The 15,375-nt window shown below is 39.8% G+C and overlaps 1 protein-coding gene across 1 annotated transcript in view; it reads right to left on the bottom strand.

Annotated features, from left to right (window-relative positions):
• The window catches only part of CUL4B (cullin 4B), a 3,236,793-nt gene that overhangs the window by 2,496,065 nt on the left and 725,353 nt on the right, over positions 1 to 15,375 (bottom strand). Inside the window, exon 5 of the mRNA XM_044057336.1 lies at positions 6,009 to 6,082. Within this exon, the coding sequence (XP_043913271.1) occupies positions 6,009 to 6,082 (74 nt within the window). The remainder of the gene's footprint in view (positions 1 to 6,008; positions 6,083 to 15,375) is intronic.

Raw genomic sequence — 15,375 nt, 5'->3', positions numbered from 1 at the left:
CAGAAGACATTTGAAATGAAACACTGTAAGAAACTTCTATGTGTGCAGACCTCAAATGGACAAGTGAGAGGCAGATGTGTGTGTTTAAGTGGTAGGTAGACAGGTCTGTGTATGTAAAAAGTAGGTAGGGAGGGGTGTATGTGTGTATGTAACGTGTAGGTAGGTAGGGACTGGTGGGTATGTGTAAGACGTAAGTAGGGTGTGTGTGTGTGTGTGTGTGTGTGTGTGTGTGTGTGTGTGTGTGTGTGTGTGTGTGTCCTACACATGGTCAAAATGCCACAAAGTCGAAACCCATATGGCCGAGACCATACATCCGACTTTTGAAATCCCAACCATGTGTAACGGACATTTCCGTGCAGTGCAGAATAGAAAGATTTCCGTTTCCGCACTGTAGTGCGATCTCGGAGTTGGTATATTAAAGTTACGGGGGGGATAGCCCCCTACGGGTGGTGCAGAGGGGGCAAGTGAGTTTCTGTTGTGTTGGTTTTTTTTTTTTTTTTTACGTGTTAGAAATTGCGGAAGTCGAACATATGGTCTCGGCCATATGGGTTTCGGCTTTCTGCAATTTCGATCATGTCTAGTAGGTGTGTGTGTGTGTGTGTGTGTGTGTGTGTGTGTGTGTGTGTGTGTGTGTGTGTGTGTGTGTGTGTGTAACAAGGAGGTAACTGTGTTTAAGAGGGAGAGAGGTAGGTGTACACCTCTCAACTGCCCCTGATTTTTAGAGAATCCCTGATTTTGACTGAAAATTTAACTGTATCCCTCTTAATCCTACCTAAAAGTGGTGACTTTTGGATAAAATGTGATGAATTACACTTAATCAATAATGACAATAATTACAGACTGCTTTAACTTTAGAAAAATGCATATTCATTCATGTTCTGTTATTTTCTCAGTGTCTCAATTTAATAACACTAATATGTGAAAAGTGTACCTGAATAATTATTTCTGGATTTGTTCCCGGACTTTGTTGGGATTTGTCCCTTTTCTGGTTGAGAGCTATGGGTAAGGGTGCACACGTGTGTGTGTGTGTGTGTGTGTGTGTGTGTGTGTGTGTGTGTGTGTGTGTGTGTGTAAGAGGTAGGTAGCTAGCATAACTCTCAAATGTCTAGATTTTTGTCCCATATTTTTGGTCTGTTCCTCATATAAAGGACTGAAGCTACAGACTTCATATCTTTTGGTATGCAATGCTCAAACAGCGATTGTTTTAAGTAGTCCCTTATAGATATGTTTTTTTTATTTCTGCCTTAGTGGTCCTCAAAATAATTATCCTATTTTCACCAGTCCCCAAAGTGTAAAAATGTTGAAAAAACACTAATCACTGCAGAAATTACTTCGGAAGGAAAGATGATGCGTTTTCAAATACATCCTTTCATTGTAAATACGGAGTCAATGTGGTTAATACATGAAAACTTGTACTGCTGAAATTCTTTTTCAAAAAGGAACATCAACCACAACAGTGATTTCCACAGCAGGCATTTTAAATCTGTTGAACGTGTTGGTTCATTACAAGGTAAATTTATCTTCTCAAATATAAACATCTAAGCCCAAGAAGGGGAGCTGTGATATCCTAGGAGTCTTGAAGACCCCTTTAAGGAAGATTTTGGCAGAAGAATGAGCTGCTGTGGGTCAGCTGATACATAAGCAAACATAGAAGAAATGCACCATAATTGAAGAATAAACCAATTTTGAATCAATTTAGTTTTGAATCTCAAGTCTAGGAAAGAAATCTTGTTGACATCTGTATATGAGATTTTCTTGTATTAGACATTTTAGCTTCTATCAAAATATTTAATGGTCGTACAACAAAACAATGGAGGATGGGATATTGATTTTTGCCTGTTGCAGAGTTAGCAATTAATTATAACAGGTAATGGCAAATTAAGAGAGAGCAGGCTTAATACTGGAGGAAATCAAGAAAGAGTTAACAAAATCAGCCTGGCTTTGTCTTGAAGAAAACTCTCTGGCCTAAAGAAAAAGTAATAAAAGCACAAAGTTTGTTTCCACTGAATGGAAAATGTATCCATCTTTCAACACCACTTCAAAAAGTCCCTACAACTGTGTAATATGGCAAAAAAATTATTGTACCCAATTTCCTTTTGTGAGTCACAATCATTACTCCTTTCAATGCATCTAGGAGTCAATTCCATATTCCTAAAACATAAGCTACTAGCAGTTAGCAGACAACTGCAGAGTCCATTATCAATCCAGATGGTTTCCTTGCAAAATTAAAAAAAAAAAAAAAAGTTTCCACCCTGTTTACTTGCCCTGCCTGAGCCTGTAACTGGTCGTTGCTTGATCACTGTTCTACCCAGTAAACAAATGTATATAAATAAATCAATAAATAAATACATACATACATAACATACACAAATAAATACATCATCTCATTATATTTTCTGTACTGGTTTGAAGGTGGCCTTAAAAACATGTCCAAAAAAGGCAGTTAGGGCCCTGTATACTGTTTTCTTCTGCAGTGAATTTAAGGGATGTTTCTTAGGACCAGCTGCCTTGGACTGGCAAGCTGTTAAAGTGGACAGCCAAGGATAATTCAAAGAATATGCGGGTCAGAAGCTGCAATTTGGATAATGGAAGCAATGTCATTCTTGTTGATAAGTCAACTGTGTTTGTCAATCACAGGAATTCCCTCTAACTTCTGTTAATAAGAAACATAACCAAAGTATCTGCAGCTCAGTTCCATACATTTCTGAAAAGCCACTGTATTTTTCTTCATATGTAACAGCATACAAAAGACAATGAGGACGTAATAAAGAAAGTACACCAGTGCTCTCAGAAACAGTCTTGCTATAATAGTTTCTTAAAAGGGGGAACCATAAAAGGGCCATGTGCTATCTTGTTTTTGTTCAGAGTTGGAAAGAATTTGAATAGCAGTGAATTCAGTAATATCCTTAGGAATGTTACTGCTCATGAGAAAGAAAATATTTTTTTTAGTTTACTGTTACCCCAGAGATTAGAATAATACAGCAGTTTGAATGATGCAATGGGCCAGATTCCAAGAAAATGATAAAACAAGAATAAAAAGTCATCAATATCTGGCTATTACTATTACATTTCTATCACTGAAAGTACAGTTGTGCCAAGTCCTACTTACCTGTAACAGTAGATGTTTACAGTTCACACTGTCTCAATGGCACATGGCTTCTGGCAGCTTTCCAGAGCTCATAATCCCTTCCACTGACTCCCTCTGATAGGGGACTGGATAAGTCCCTCACATCAGAAGCCCAACCCCTGTCAGAGAAAGTCAGTTAATTAGGTTTTTAGTGCCAACTAGGATGAACCAAAAAAGTCCGGAAGCAGGAATTGACAGAAACAAACCAATTCACAGCCATAAAACAACAGCACAAAGAATGAAAGCTAACTAAGAATGTGGGGTGGTGGGTGGGTAAATGCTGCCACTGAGGCAGTGTGAAATTCGAAAAATCTACTGTTACAGGTAAGTAGGACTTTCACAACTACCTCAGTGGCATATGGGTAGATTCCCAAAGCTTACTCTACCTGGAAGGAGATGAGCCCCTGGAGAATGGCCTTTGTAAAGCCTTCTCTGGAACTTGCATTCAAAAGTAAAAAGAGAAGACTAGGCTGCTGCTTGCAGAATGCTTCTAGAGTCTACTCATTTCCAATATGCCACCAAAGAGCATAAAGCTCTGGTGGAATGTGCCTTAACCTTACCTGGAATAGATTTAACATGGAGTAACACAAACAATAGCAGAGAACAACCAATGGACAATCGTTTGCTTACAGACAGGACAGGAAATAAACAGCTGTTCAGGTTTCCTGAAAGGCATAGTTCTGTCAAGGTAGTACCCAAACAGCTTGTGCACATCCAAAATATGCAGAATCTTCTATCCCTTGTTTTTAGATTCCAGAAAAAAAGACTGGGAGATGGAGCTTGAAGTCAGGGTAAATTCAGAAATAACTTATGAGTAGAACAACTCTGTCCTTGTGAAAAATCATATAATGTTGGCTCACCGTGAAACCCTGAAGTTCAGAGACTAGCACTGAACATGTCAGAGCAATAAGCCATAAGCAGAACAGTTTCCCAAGTAATGAACCTCAAATCAACCGAAAAGGCAGGTTTAAAAGGAGACGAGGTAAATTTTCAAGAACAAAGTTGAGATTCCAAGAAGGAGGAATGTGCTTTCAAGGGGGACTGAAGTGTAACATTCCCTTCATAAACTGTAGACAAAAAAAGAGGTATCCATGGGCAGACAAGTAAAATGCACACTGATAGATGCACAAGATAAGATAAGCCATCACAGAGTAGTTCACACAAATATTTCAAAACCAGAGGGTTAGACACCATAATGAGTCCTCTATTATTGGTCAGAAATCACCTAGAAAACATTTTCCAGTAGTAAATAAGATTTTCGAGTTGCACGTTTTCTTGCCTCCTTCAATACCTGATGCACATCTTCATGAAATAAAGTTCTAAAATGTATCAAGATAAAAAGAACACATCATCTAGGCTGTCAGTGGCAATTACCCTAAGTTGAGGTGCTCTTTGGAGATCTTTCTTTGAAAAGCAACCATCAGCTGAAGTACCATCCCAGCCAGGCCAATTTGTGGCATAACAAATTAGAAAATAATAACCACTACTTAAGGAGATAAATGGACCTTGTATTGCAAACTGAGAAAAGAAAAATGTTTTAAGTTTATGTTGTTCTTCAATTTCCCTGTAATGTAACCGTTACGCTTTTTCAAAAGGAAACAAGACTATGTAGTTTTACTTGCTTTAGCCATTAGTACAACGCATCTAAAAAGGTATAAAGTCACACGACTCAAACAAATAACTCCTGTATTAATAAAGATTAGCTGTGGTTCTCAACATCATGAAACAATGATCAGTACACACTTCATGTTTCATAGATCAAAAAAGTAAAAACTATGGCCAGCACCATACAGAATATGACTTTGCACTGCCAATTTCATAAGAATCCGCGGTGGTGGTGCTGCGGTAGCGTTGTCGCCTCACAGTAAGACGCTGACCGGTTCGATTCAAAGCTAGAGCGTCTTCTGCGTGGAGACATGCGTGAATGGGCGTACCTTCGTTGAAGGTTGTGCGCTAGGGCTGGCAACTCAGCACGTAAAAATCAACTGCCAATCATTAGCGGACTGGAGTTCCGCTGTGGCAACCCCTAACCGGGAAAAGCCGAAAGACACAACAACAACAACTGCCCATTTCATAAGAATATCACACTTAGAAGCCAAGCTCCATGGCATAAAGCAAAGAAGCCCAATTAAAAAGCCAGATAACCAAAAACTGACTAGTAGTTTGGAAGATGGTAGAGCTGAGCAGGGGAGAAATGGTGTAGCAGGAAGAGGATGGCATGCCCATGCTGTGCTGAGAAGAGTCTTTATTAGATGAAGAAAGTTCATCTTAGCGAACACTCACATGAACGAATATCCAGGTACTCAAAACTGCAATTGTGGGGGGCTGCCCCCCCCCCACACACACACACACTAAATATATATTCCAAGTCCGAGAACCCACTACAGTGAGGAAAGGGCAAATATTCCCCTCTTCACTGTACCGCGATCTCACAATTGCAGTTTCGAGTTCCGCAATATTCGCTCATGTGAGCGTTCGCCAAGATGAACTTTCGTTCATCTAATACAGACCTGCTGAAAAGGCAGTCTAGCCTGCTGCTACAGTGACTGCACAGATAGGTGTACAGTGTGCAATACCAGGGGCCAAGGATATGCTGGGCTATAACAAGATGTGCACAAGTGAGAGTTTTCGTGAGTCATGGAATGAAATGTGCAAGCCCATAGGAGAAAGCATAACAAAGTTTTCATGTCAGCCAGCAAGGTAGAGGTGAAACTTAAAACTGGAAAAACTCTCAAGACTGCCTGAATGATGGACATGTCACAAACAGCTCACACCCCAGTAATGGGAAATAAATACACATGTAGTAGAGGCTAGATCTTTGGCAGGCACTGGGGTCAATAAAAACCATACAAAAAAAATTTAAATAAAATACAGCACTTACCAAATGGAAGGTAACATTGAGTTTTGAAGAACATATGTTCGATCCAAAAACAAGAAGATACTTCTTATCATAATCTGGAAAGAAAAGCATTTTTTTTGCAATGTTGTTTAAAGAAAGGGGGGAAAAACAGTAAAAGCATTGAACCATAATGACATATTACAGTTCTAATAAAAAATAAGGTTCAGATTTTGTTAAATTCTGATATTTTCTAAAACTTGAATTTTCTAGAAGGCTGAAAAAAATGGTTCACTGAGTATGGAAACTGGCCACCAAATATCTGTTCCTGAAATTCAGTAAACAAATAATCACATTATTACTCTGTAAAGCAAATCCTACATTCCAAACAAGCAATAAATCAAAATCATATACTCACTGTAATGTTATACACAGATAAGCAAGTTTAATATCAACAGTATGACTAATCACTTTAAGTGTTAGATAGCTCAGCATCTGAAACTTTCCTGGGTTACAAGTCCCTTCTTTTTCACTCATAAAGCTTTGTAAAATATCTTCCTCTTCAAACCTCAGTTATGCCTCCATAAGGCAAAGCAAAAAAAAAAAAACGAACAACATCTTCAAGACCATGTCAGCCTGAGGGGGCTGGGGAAACCGGGTGGGTATGCTGACAAAGACGGACCTACTACCTTCAGATAATACTGTTGCGTAGGAACTGAACAATTTTAGATAAAGTATATCCACTGTTGTAGTAATACTAACTCAGAAGATTTCTTTTAGAGGAAGCGTGATGTACAGCCCAACCCTTCTTCTCAGACTGGTATTTCCTCTCCTATCTAGACATCAGGATGTCTATGGTAGAGAGACATTTCACTGTATCACCCTTAGCTGTTTCTGGTTGAGTTTCACATGTAGTGTGTCCATCGGTAATGGACATCATCTGATTACACTTAGGGCACTTCTTAAAGCCTGACCTAGCCTTTTCAGACATACTGGCACAGCAAAATCACAGCAATGAAATACAACTGTACTAACCAATGAAAGGTTAGCAACAACACACAATATAAGCCTAACCGGCTACAAATACAACTAAGAAAAGCCTAACTCGGCTGAAGCTGTAGTTAAAAGAAAAAACGCCTAACTGGCTGAAGATAAACAACTCAAAAGAGCCTAACACGGCAAAAAGCCAAACCGGCTACCAAAAAAGATGACAAAAGCCAAACTCGGCTTAGGGATAGGGAAATTAAGCCTACCGGCTAAGAGGAACAGAATCAACAGGGCCAAATGCCCAGAAAAAATGAGAACACAAGATTCTTAAATTAAACAACTAGAACGGCAGAACCCAAAAAAGGATAGCCTAAGCTAAACACTCTCAAAACTCCCAAACTCTGACAAAAGTTATTCTATCTAACAAAGAAAAAGACAAAACTTACCTCTCAAACAGCCTGAGCTGTATAGAAACGCACAATCTGTTGCAGCGGCAAACTAGACCTGGGGAAGGTAGAAGTGCATTGTGGGATAGGGTTTTTTGGCCTCGAGCTGTTCGAGACCTCGAGCTTTGCAATTTGGCCGACTTGGAGCCGAGGATCGGCTCCGAACCCCATCAGTCAGAATGAAGGCGAGACTGAACAACTTCACATTAAAGGTTATACATTCCTAAACAAACCCTATCTAAATGGCTTTTAAAACCTTTTCCCCAATTTACTTGGAGAAAAAGAAACTAACATCTGAGATTCCTTTCTGATGAACTTGATGTAATTAAGAGTCACAGTTGGAGGTGAACATCTAGTGTGTGAACTATTCTCATCGAATTTTATGGTTTAGAAAAAATACAGACAAATGAATGGATTGGTTCAGGTTAGATTCTGATGCTACCTTTGAAATACATGATGAACTGGTTCTCTGAGAAACTCTACTTTTGTGGAATGACAAGTAGGAGACAATGACTGATAATGCATGAAGTTCCAACATTCTCCTGGCAGAAGTAATAACAACAAGAAAATAGTTTTTCAGGACAGAAATTTTATACCTCTTAAAGAGGGTGAATCACAGCCTCACAAAGTTTAGACCCCAAGAAGGTGTGGGATACTTTACAGGAGAGCATAGCACATATAATCCTTGGAAGAAGTCCTTTTACAGTTTGTGAGAAGCCAGGGAATGTTCTTGAAAACTACAACACTAGCTGGAGATACAGACTAGTTGTACTGTAACTGTGGAGAAACTAGATCCTTTGCATATACACAGTTGCTATGAAAAATCTCTAGTACAAGGGCAGAGAAGGGGTCTACATTTTGCAAGAAAGTTAACTAAAACAATAATTTTTCCCTTTTATACCCTTTTTTTGAGTAGACTGTTTCTGGGAAGCAGATAGAAACGGAACCATCATTTTTTGATAAGAAAGCATCCTTGGCAAAAACAAGAATTGGAGATACCATTCAGCAAGCTTGAGATTGTAAAAGTCTTGGAGAGGCTGGCCTGACAGCTGAAAAAGAAAATCTGGTTGCAGTTCCATAAGCCAGGAAGCTTTTTCAAGTGAGGCCTCAACATGGGAACCCGATCAGTCTGGGCCATAGGACAGGCAATGTGAATCACAATAGATTTGTATCATAATGCTTTCTAAAGAAACCTAGGTATGGGGGAAAATAGGTGGGAATGAAAAAAGTAGACTGGGGGCCACTGACAAACTAGGAATCCCTTGGTGACTGCTCCTCTGGGGGCAAAAAGGCAAAGTAACTGCTGCATTTTGTATTGGTGGGAGTGGCAAATGATCACAGCAGGATGTGCCCCAGCAAATGAATATCTGTTGAGCCACTAATGGGTTGAGGGAATACTTCTAAAGCATCAGGATAGACCTGCTTAGCTTGTCCGCTAGATAGTTCACTCTCCTGGGAATGAGCTTTGCTCACTGCCATACCCTCACAGCCTCTCTACAAAAGTGGAGGGAGCCTCCCTGCCTGCTGATGTACCAAGCCACTGACATGCCATTTGGATCAAGATCACTCCCTGGAAAAGGAGGTTCAGAAATTCCTGCAACAGTAGGACCACCACTCATCTCCAGAACATTTAGATGAAAGTTGGCATCTGCATGTGAACATCCTCCTCCCACCTCCCTCACCATGAAATGCCCCCCAACCCAGAGAAGAGGAGCCTAACTACTGCTGCTAAGAGGGGTAGAATGAAGGGGCAGACAATTTGGTGAGACCAGACACCAATTCAAATGTCTCTTGTATGATGATGTTAGGTGAATCAGTAAAGACAGGGGGTTTAACATCTGTGACCACTGGAAGGAGAGAAGCCACTGAAGAATTCTCATAGGAAGGCGGGAATGAGAACAGGGGGAAAGGAAGGATACAATACCGCAACAGGGATCAACTGGATGGGTACGGTTACATTAAGTTCTTACACAACTGTAGTACGTCCTCCTTAAGATCACTGTTTCAATATTACTAACAGATGGGAGAACCACAAAGCTGTGTAAGAAAAAAATGTTGGAGGAAAGCTGACATAAGTTACAGTCCAAAAGACCATGAAAGATGGACACTGCAAAGAACAACAAAAGGTCTTAGAAATCCAGCTAAAAAAATGTTTTGTTTGGAAACAAGAGACCCAGAGTTCTTGTCTTGGAAGATGCAAAAAGCTGGTCAGACTTTCATATAGTCCTATTCTTATCTAAATAAAACTTGAGCTGTCGGTATCTACCTAGAGAATACAACAGTCTCTACCCCTGTACTCTGAGGAACAAGAAAAAAAAAATAGAAAGCGGACAGTGTGATTCAAAGACAAATCATTAACAACATTAGACAACAGAGCGATTAGTCCAAAGAGTAACCCTACCCTTATGGTGAAATGGGGAAGGGTAAAATAGCCATCATTGTTTCCAGTTCTGACACCATTCCAGCAGAAGTCAAAGCCACTAGTAATATAATACCCACTCCTTGTCAAGAATTTTTCACAGATAATTCAGATTTGAGAGAAATTATGAGGCTGCAGGCTCAAAAGGAGATAGAGTAAGTTTATTTTGTTTCCAGGACATAGCTCACGACCCAGTACTGAGCACTTGACACAAGTAGACAATAGCATTAGAAATACCTGGTTGATAAAGGGTCTTGACTTTTCTTTTGCCACCACATAGCAAATCTGTTACCATGTAGAAACCTATGATCTCCTTGTAGTTGATTTTCTGGCCCTCTGTAAAACCGTAAGCAAGTCCTGAGAAAAATGGTGTCTAAAGTAATTAAGATTCTATCACCAAGAGAGTCAGATTCAAAGTCTGCACATTGGGCTGAATTAGAGTACCTTTGTTCTGCATATGGAAGTCCATCCTGTGAGAGAACATGATGACTGCCTTTGGTCAAATGGTAGAGAAGGAGGTACCAATGCTGCATGAGCCTACAAGGAGTTGCCAACGAGGTTTTTTGCTTGTCCTTGACTTTTAGAAGGACTTTGGGCATCAGTGGAAATGGATGGTAAACATAAAAGAATATCCCCTTCGAAAGAGTGGGAATGGCATTCATCCTCCAATTCTAAGGACATGGCACTCATGGAAAAGAACAGCCTGAATGGTTTGTTGTGTGTGGAAGCAAAAAGATAGCCATCTGTTGATCACCCCACTGATAGGCAATGTCCAGAAAGAATTGACTGTTTAGCATCCATTTTTGAGCGTCTGCTCTGGATCTGATCAAAAATATCTGCCACGCTGTTCCTCTCTGAAAGAATATACACGACCCGAATAAAATAGCATGCTGAATTGTTCTGTCCCAAGCAATCAAAACTAGACTGCAGAAACATACAGTGGATATAAAGTGTAGATACCCCTGTTAAAATGTCAGGTTTTTGTGATATAAATAAATGAGACCACAATAAATAATTTCAAAATATTCCCACCTTTAATGTGATCTACATATAACCTGTACAATTCAATTGAAAAAGAAATCTGTTGGGGGGAAAATATAACAAATAAAAAACGTACAATAAAACAATAAGCTGGTTGCATAAGTGTGCATACCCTTAAACTAATACTTTATTGAAGCACCTTTTGATTTAATTACAACATTCAGTCTTCTTGGATACACACCTGCCATCAAATTAAAGAGAGACTGATTAACCCCAGATAAAGTTCAGCTATCCTACTAGAGTTGCCTGCTACAGCAAAAGCCATGGTTCGCAGAGAGCTTGAAAAGCATCAAAGGGATCTCACTGTTGAAAGGTATCAGTCAGGAGAAGGGTACAAAAAAAACTTCCACAGCATTGGATATACCATGGAACACAGTGAAGACAGTCATCAAAAAGTGGAGAAAATATGAGACAACAATGATGTTGCAAAGAACTGGACGTCCCTCCAAAATTGATGAAAAGACTAGACAAAAACTGGTCAGGGAGGCTGCCAAGAGAACTACAGCAACACTGAAGTAGCTGCAGGAATTTCTAGCAAGTACTTGTTGTGTACTACATGTGTCAACAATCTCCTGTATTCTCCAAATGTCTGGACTATTGGGTAGGTTTGCAAAACGGAAGCCTTTTCTTACACAGAAAAACATCCAGGCCCGGCTAAAATTTTAAAACAATACATCAAGTCTCCCAAAAGCATGTGGGAAAATGTGTTATGGTCTGATGAGACCAAGGTTGAACTTTTTGGCCACAATTCCAAAAGGTACGTTTGGCGCAAAAACAACACTTCGCATCACCAAAAGAACACCATCCCCATGGTGAAGCATGGTGGTGGCAGTATCATGCTTTGGGGTTGGTTTTCTTCAGCTGGAACTGGGGCTTTAGTCAAGGTGCAGGGAATTATGAACAGTTCCAAACACCAGTCACTTATGGCTCAAAACCTTCAGGCGTCTGCTAGAAAGATGAAGATGAAGAGGAATTTCACCTTTCAGCACGACAATGACCCCAAGCATACATCCAAATCAACAAATGAATGGGTTCACCAGAAGGAAATTAAAGTTTTGGAATGGCCCAGCCACAGCCCAGTCCCAAACCCAATAGAAAATCTGTGGGGGTGACCTGAAGAGGGTTGTGCACAGGAGATGCCCTTGCAATCTGACAGATTTGGAGGCTTTTTGCAAGAAGAGTGCTCAAGTATTGTCAAGTCACGATGTGCCATGCTGATAAGACACCTACCCAAGCAGACAGAAAGCTGTAATTAAATCAAAAAGTGCTTCAACAAAGTATTAGTTTAAGGGTGTGCACACTTATGCAACCAGCTTATTGTACGTTTTTTATTTTTTATATTTTTCCCCCTAACAGATTTGTTTATTTTTCAATTGAACTGTACAGGTTTACAGGTCGCATTAAAGATGGGAAAAAGTTTGAAATGATTTACTATGGTCTCATTTTTTTATATCACAAAAACCTGGCATTTTATCAGGGGTGTGCACACTTTTTACATCCACTGTAAGACTTCATGTTTTCTCAGCTTTTTAATGTACCGCATAATAGTGACACTGTCTATGTAAATCCGAAGTGGACCCAGAGTCCAGAGACAATGAAGAGACCAAAGGGCTAGCATGAGTGCTTTAATTTCCTTTACATTTATGTGGTACCTTCTTCTGAGTGACCAAACACCGAGGACTCTGACGTCCTTGGAACAAGTTCATCATGCCAGAGCGGAAATATGCATCAACACTTGTTGACAAGGAGAGGGAACCAGAAAGGGCCCTCCTGGATTGAGTGCAATCTGGTTAATCCACCACCGGAATTCCTTTTTGATAAAGGGCTATTAAAGAATTAGGATAGTTAATGGGTGGCAATGTAGACTCCAAATGGACTTGAGATACCACTGAATCCCACTGACTCTTCCTTATGTGGAGTCTGGCACAAGGTATCAAAGGGATCATTGATGCCATATATCCTAGGGCTCTCAATATCTCTCTTGCTGAGGACACATTCAAGAGAAGTATATTCTGAAAGTAATCTGACAGGAAGATAACCTTGTTTACTGTGAAGAAAGGCTGTCATTGACAAATATTGAGTCTGCATTCTAGAAGATCCAATTCTGGGATGAAGCTAGCAAAACGTCAGGTTCAGAATGAACCCCAGATTGTTAAAATTCATAACAAAATCCAAATGTGCTATTAGAATCGCTTGGAAAGGAGCCAAAATTAAGAGTTTGTCCAGATAAGGACAGATGTGTACTGCTCAAGATCTGCATAAGGCAACCATATTTAGTGAAAAACCTTGAGGCAGTTGAAAGACCAAAGGATAAAACAGAAAACTGAAAGTGATATGAAGAGACACAAAATCTTGAGAATTTCTTGCAAGTCAGATGAATAAGAATATAAAGACAAACATCCTTTAAATCCAATGTATGAAAAAGGCTTATGGAAGCATAATTGAATAACTACTGATGGGTCAATATTTTGAAACTTGGGATTCTGAGAAGGGTGTTGGGGAAAGAGAGGTTTAAAACTGGTCACTAATTGACCTCCTTTCTGGGAACCAGAAACATTCCCAAATAAAAACCTCTTTTCCTAATGAGGAGGTGCAAATTCTATTGTCCCCTGGGTAAAAAGAGCTCAAAGAAGAGGAATAATAAGGCAAATCTTGATTGCAGGAGGTTGTGGGAACCCTGAAGGACTAGGAGATGTAATCCAAAACATTCTGTATCCTCTCTGAATGATACACAGAATTTCATCTGTATGAAGTTATAGACTGGCAGTCTGGGAGAGAGATATTGCTTTTGGTCAAAGTAACCTAAGAACAGCTGAGGTGGAAAGTTGGAATTGGGGAGGTAGAGGCTTTTAGTCAAACAGGCTGGCTTGCAGGAAAGGAGGGTTTTGAAACTTTGGGATCCTGCAGAGACTTGTCCAGAAATCTACATTTATTGGGTCTTTTACCTTTTTAAGAATGTTTCTGTTCCTTATGAACAAAGGGACCAGCCTTAGAAGGGTAATTGCTTTATTACTTAGGAAGAGAAGAAAGAAAAAGATTTGATTGAGACCTTGCATAACCTTACCTTTCTCCTGCAAAATCGTGAAAAGTTCTGCAGCCACAGAACCAAAGAGATGTTGCTATGCAGACAGGAGTCTAGAAGCTTTGCCTTAACATCTTCAGGTAAAGCCTGAAATCTAAGCCATGAAAATTGATTAAGAGCAAACAGTAGCAGCTGCTCTGAAAGAGGCATCAGCAGCATCACAGCTGCACTTAATAAAATGCCTAGCAACCTGAGAAGGAGAGTTTTAAGAAGAAATAATGCAGGACGTTTGATCTTCCTAGTCCTTAAAATCTGACACATTGCCTAAGTTATGCAAAATAAACAGGTGATATCAGATCATATGGGTTTGGGTAAAAGACGGTCTTAACAGTCACTTTTTGGTGCATCTATTAATTGCCCTGCTGTCTTTGTCAGTGGGCAAATATCTGAGAAAGGGAGAAACCTAGCAGGCTTTACATTAAAAAGAGTAATAACAGATGGATCTATGGCAGGGATATTATAAAACAACTTTTCAGAGTCTGGCCCTTTGTAGAATCTATCTGGTTTCTCCAGGGCATGAGGTTCTGGATTAAGCGAAGCAGTAAAGAGATTAAACAATAAGGCTTCAAAAATAGAACTGATGATAGAGGAATTAGGTACCTCTATTTTCAAAAAAGCACAGTATATTTTCTGGATATCTGATAATTTAGAACCTTCACACTGAAAATGCAGCATCACTTTAATATTATTATCTCCAAAAGAAAGTTCCTCCACAAAGGGGAAATCAGGATACAAACTGTCACCATCATCATCATCATCATGAGAGACACAAGTCACTGGAGAATGAATTTGGGAAGAATAGGTCAAGGAATCACCCCCATCAGTTTCAGAATTCTTTTCATCCTTAGATTTTTCTCTTTGTCTTTTGGGAGGAAGTGGAGAAGAAAGAGACACAGCAGCAGCAGAAAAAAAAGGAGAAGGCTTTAATAAAATGATAGCTTGGAAAAGGCTCTGTGTGAAATCCTGGCAATCACTGAGAATCTCTGGATGTCTGAGAGGAAACTGTATGCTCAGTCTTCTACTACTACATTTTGTACAGGCAGTTGTCGCAAATAAGAAGCATCTCTGAGTCCTGACACACCTTGATCAAATAACCAGGAACTTCTTCCCTAATTAAGATCTGAGGTATATTGTAATGTCCCTTCAAAATTACAAGCCAAGGTTCCCCCTTCTTACAAGAAGTGGACAACTGGTCAGACATTAGGTATAGCTGCCCTACATCAGCCTCCATGGGGAGGAGGTTATGACAGAGGGTACAGCAGTAACAAATGTACAATTCAAGACCTCATCAAGAGAGATAACTGAGATGTCCAGTCTGATGCAACAACAGAAGTCTAAAGCTTTAGCTTTTTAGACTTCTTTGACATCTGATGAACATCAGCAAATGAGGCCTCGGATACCATTTTACCTTGGGCAAGAGGTTTAAGCTACTGGTTC

The sequence above is a fragment of the Protopterus annectens genome, chromosome 15.part0 (assembly GCF_019279795.1).
Source record: "Protopterus annectens isolate FY-2018-M chromosome 15.part0, PAN1.0, whole genome shotgun sequence".
Classification (NCBI taxonomy): domain Eukaryota; kingdom Metazoa; phylum Chordata; order Ceratodontiformes; family Protopteridae; genus Protopterus; species Protopterus annectens.
The sequence above is the reverse complement of the archived record's forward strand: the minus strand, read 5'-3'. Positions and strand labels throughout refer to the sequence as shown.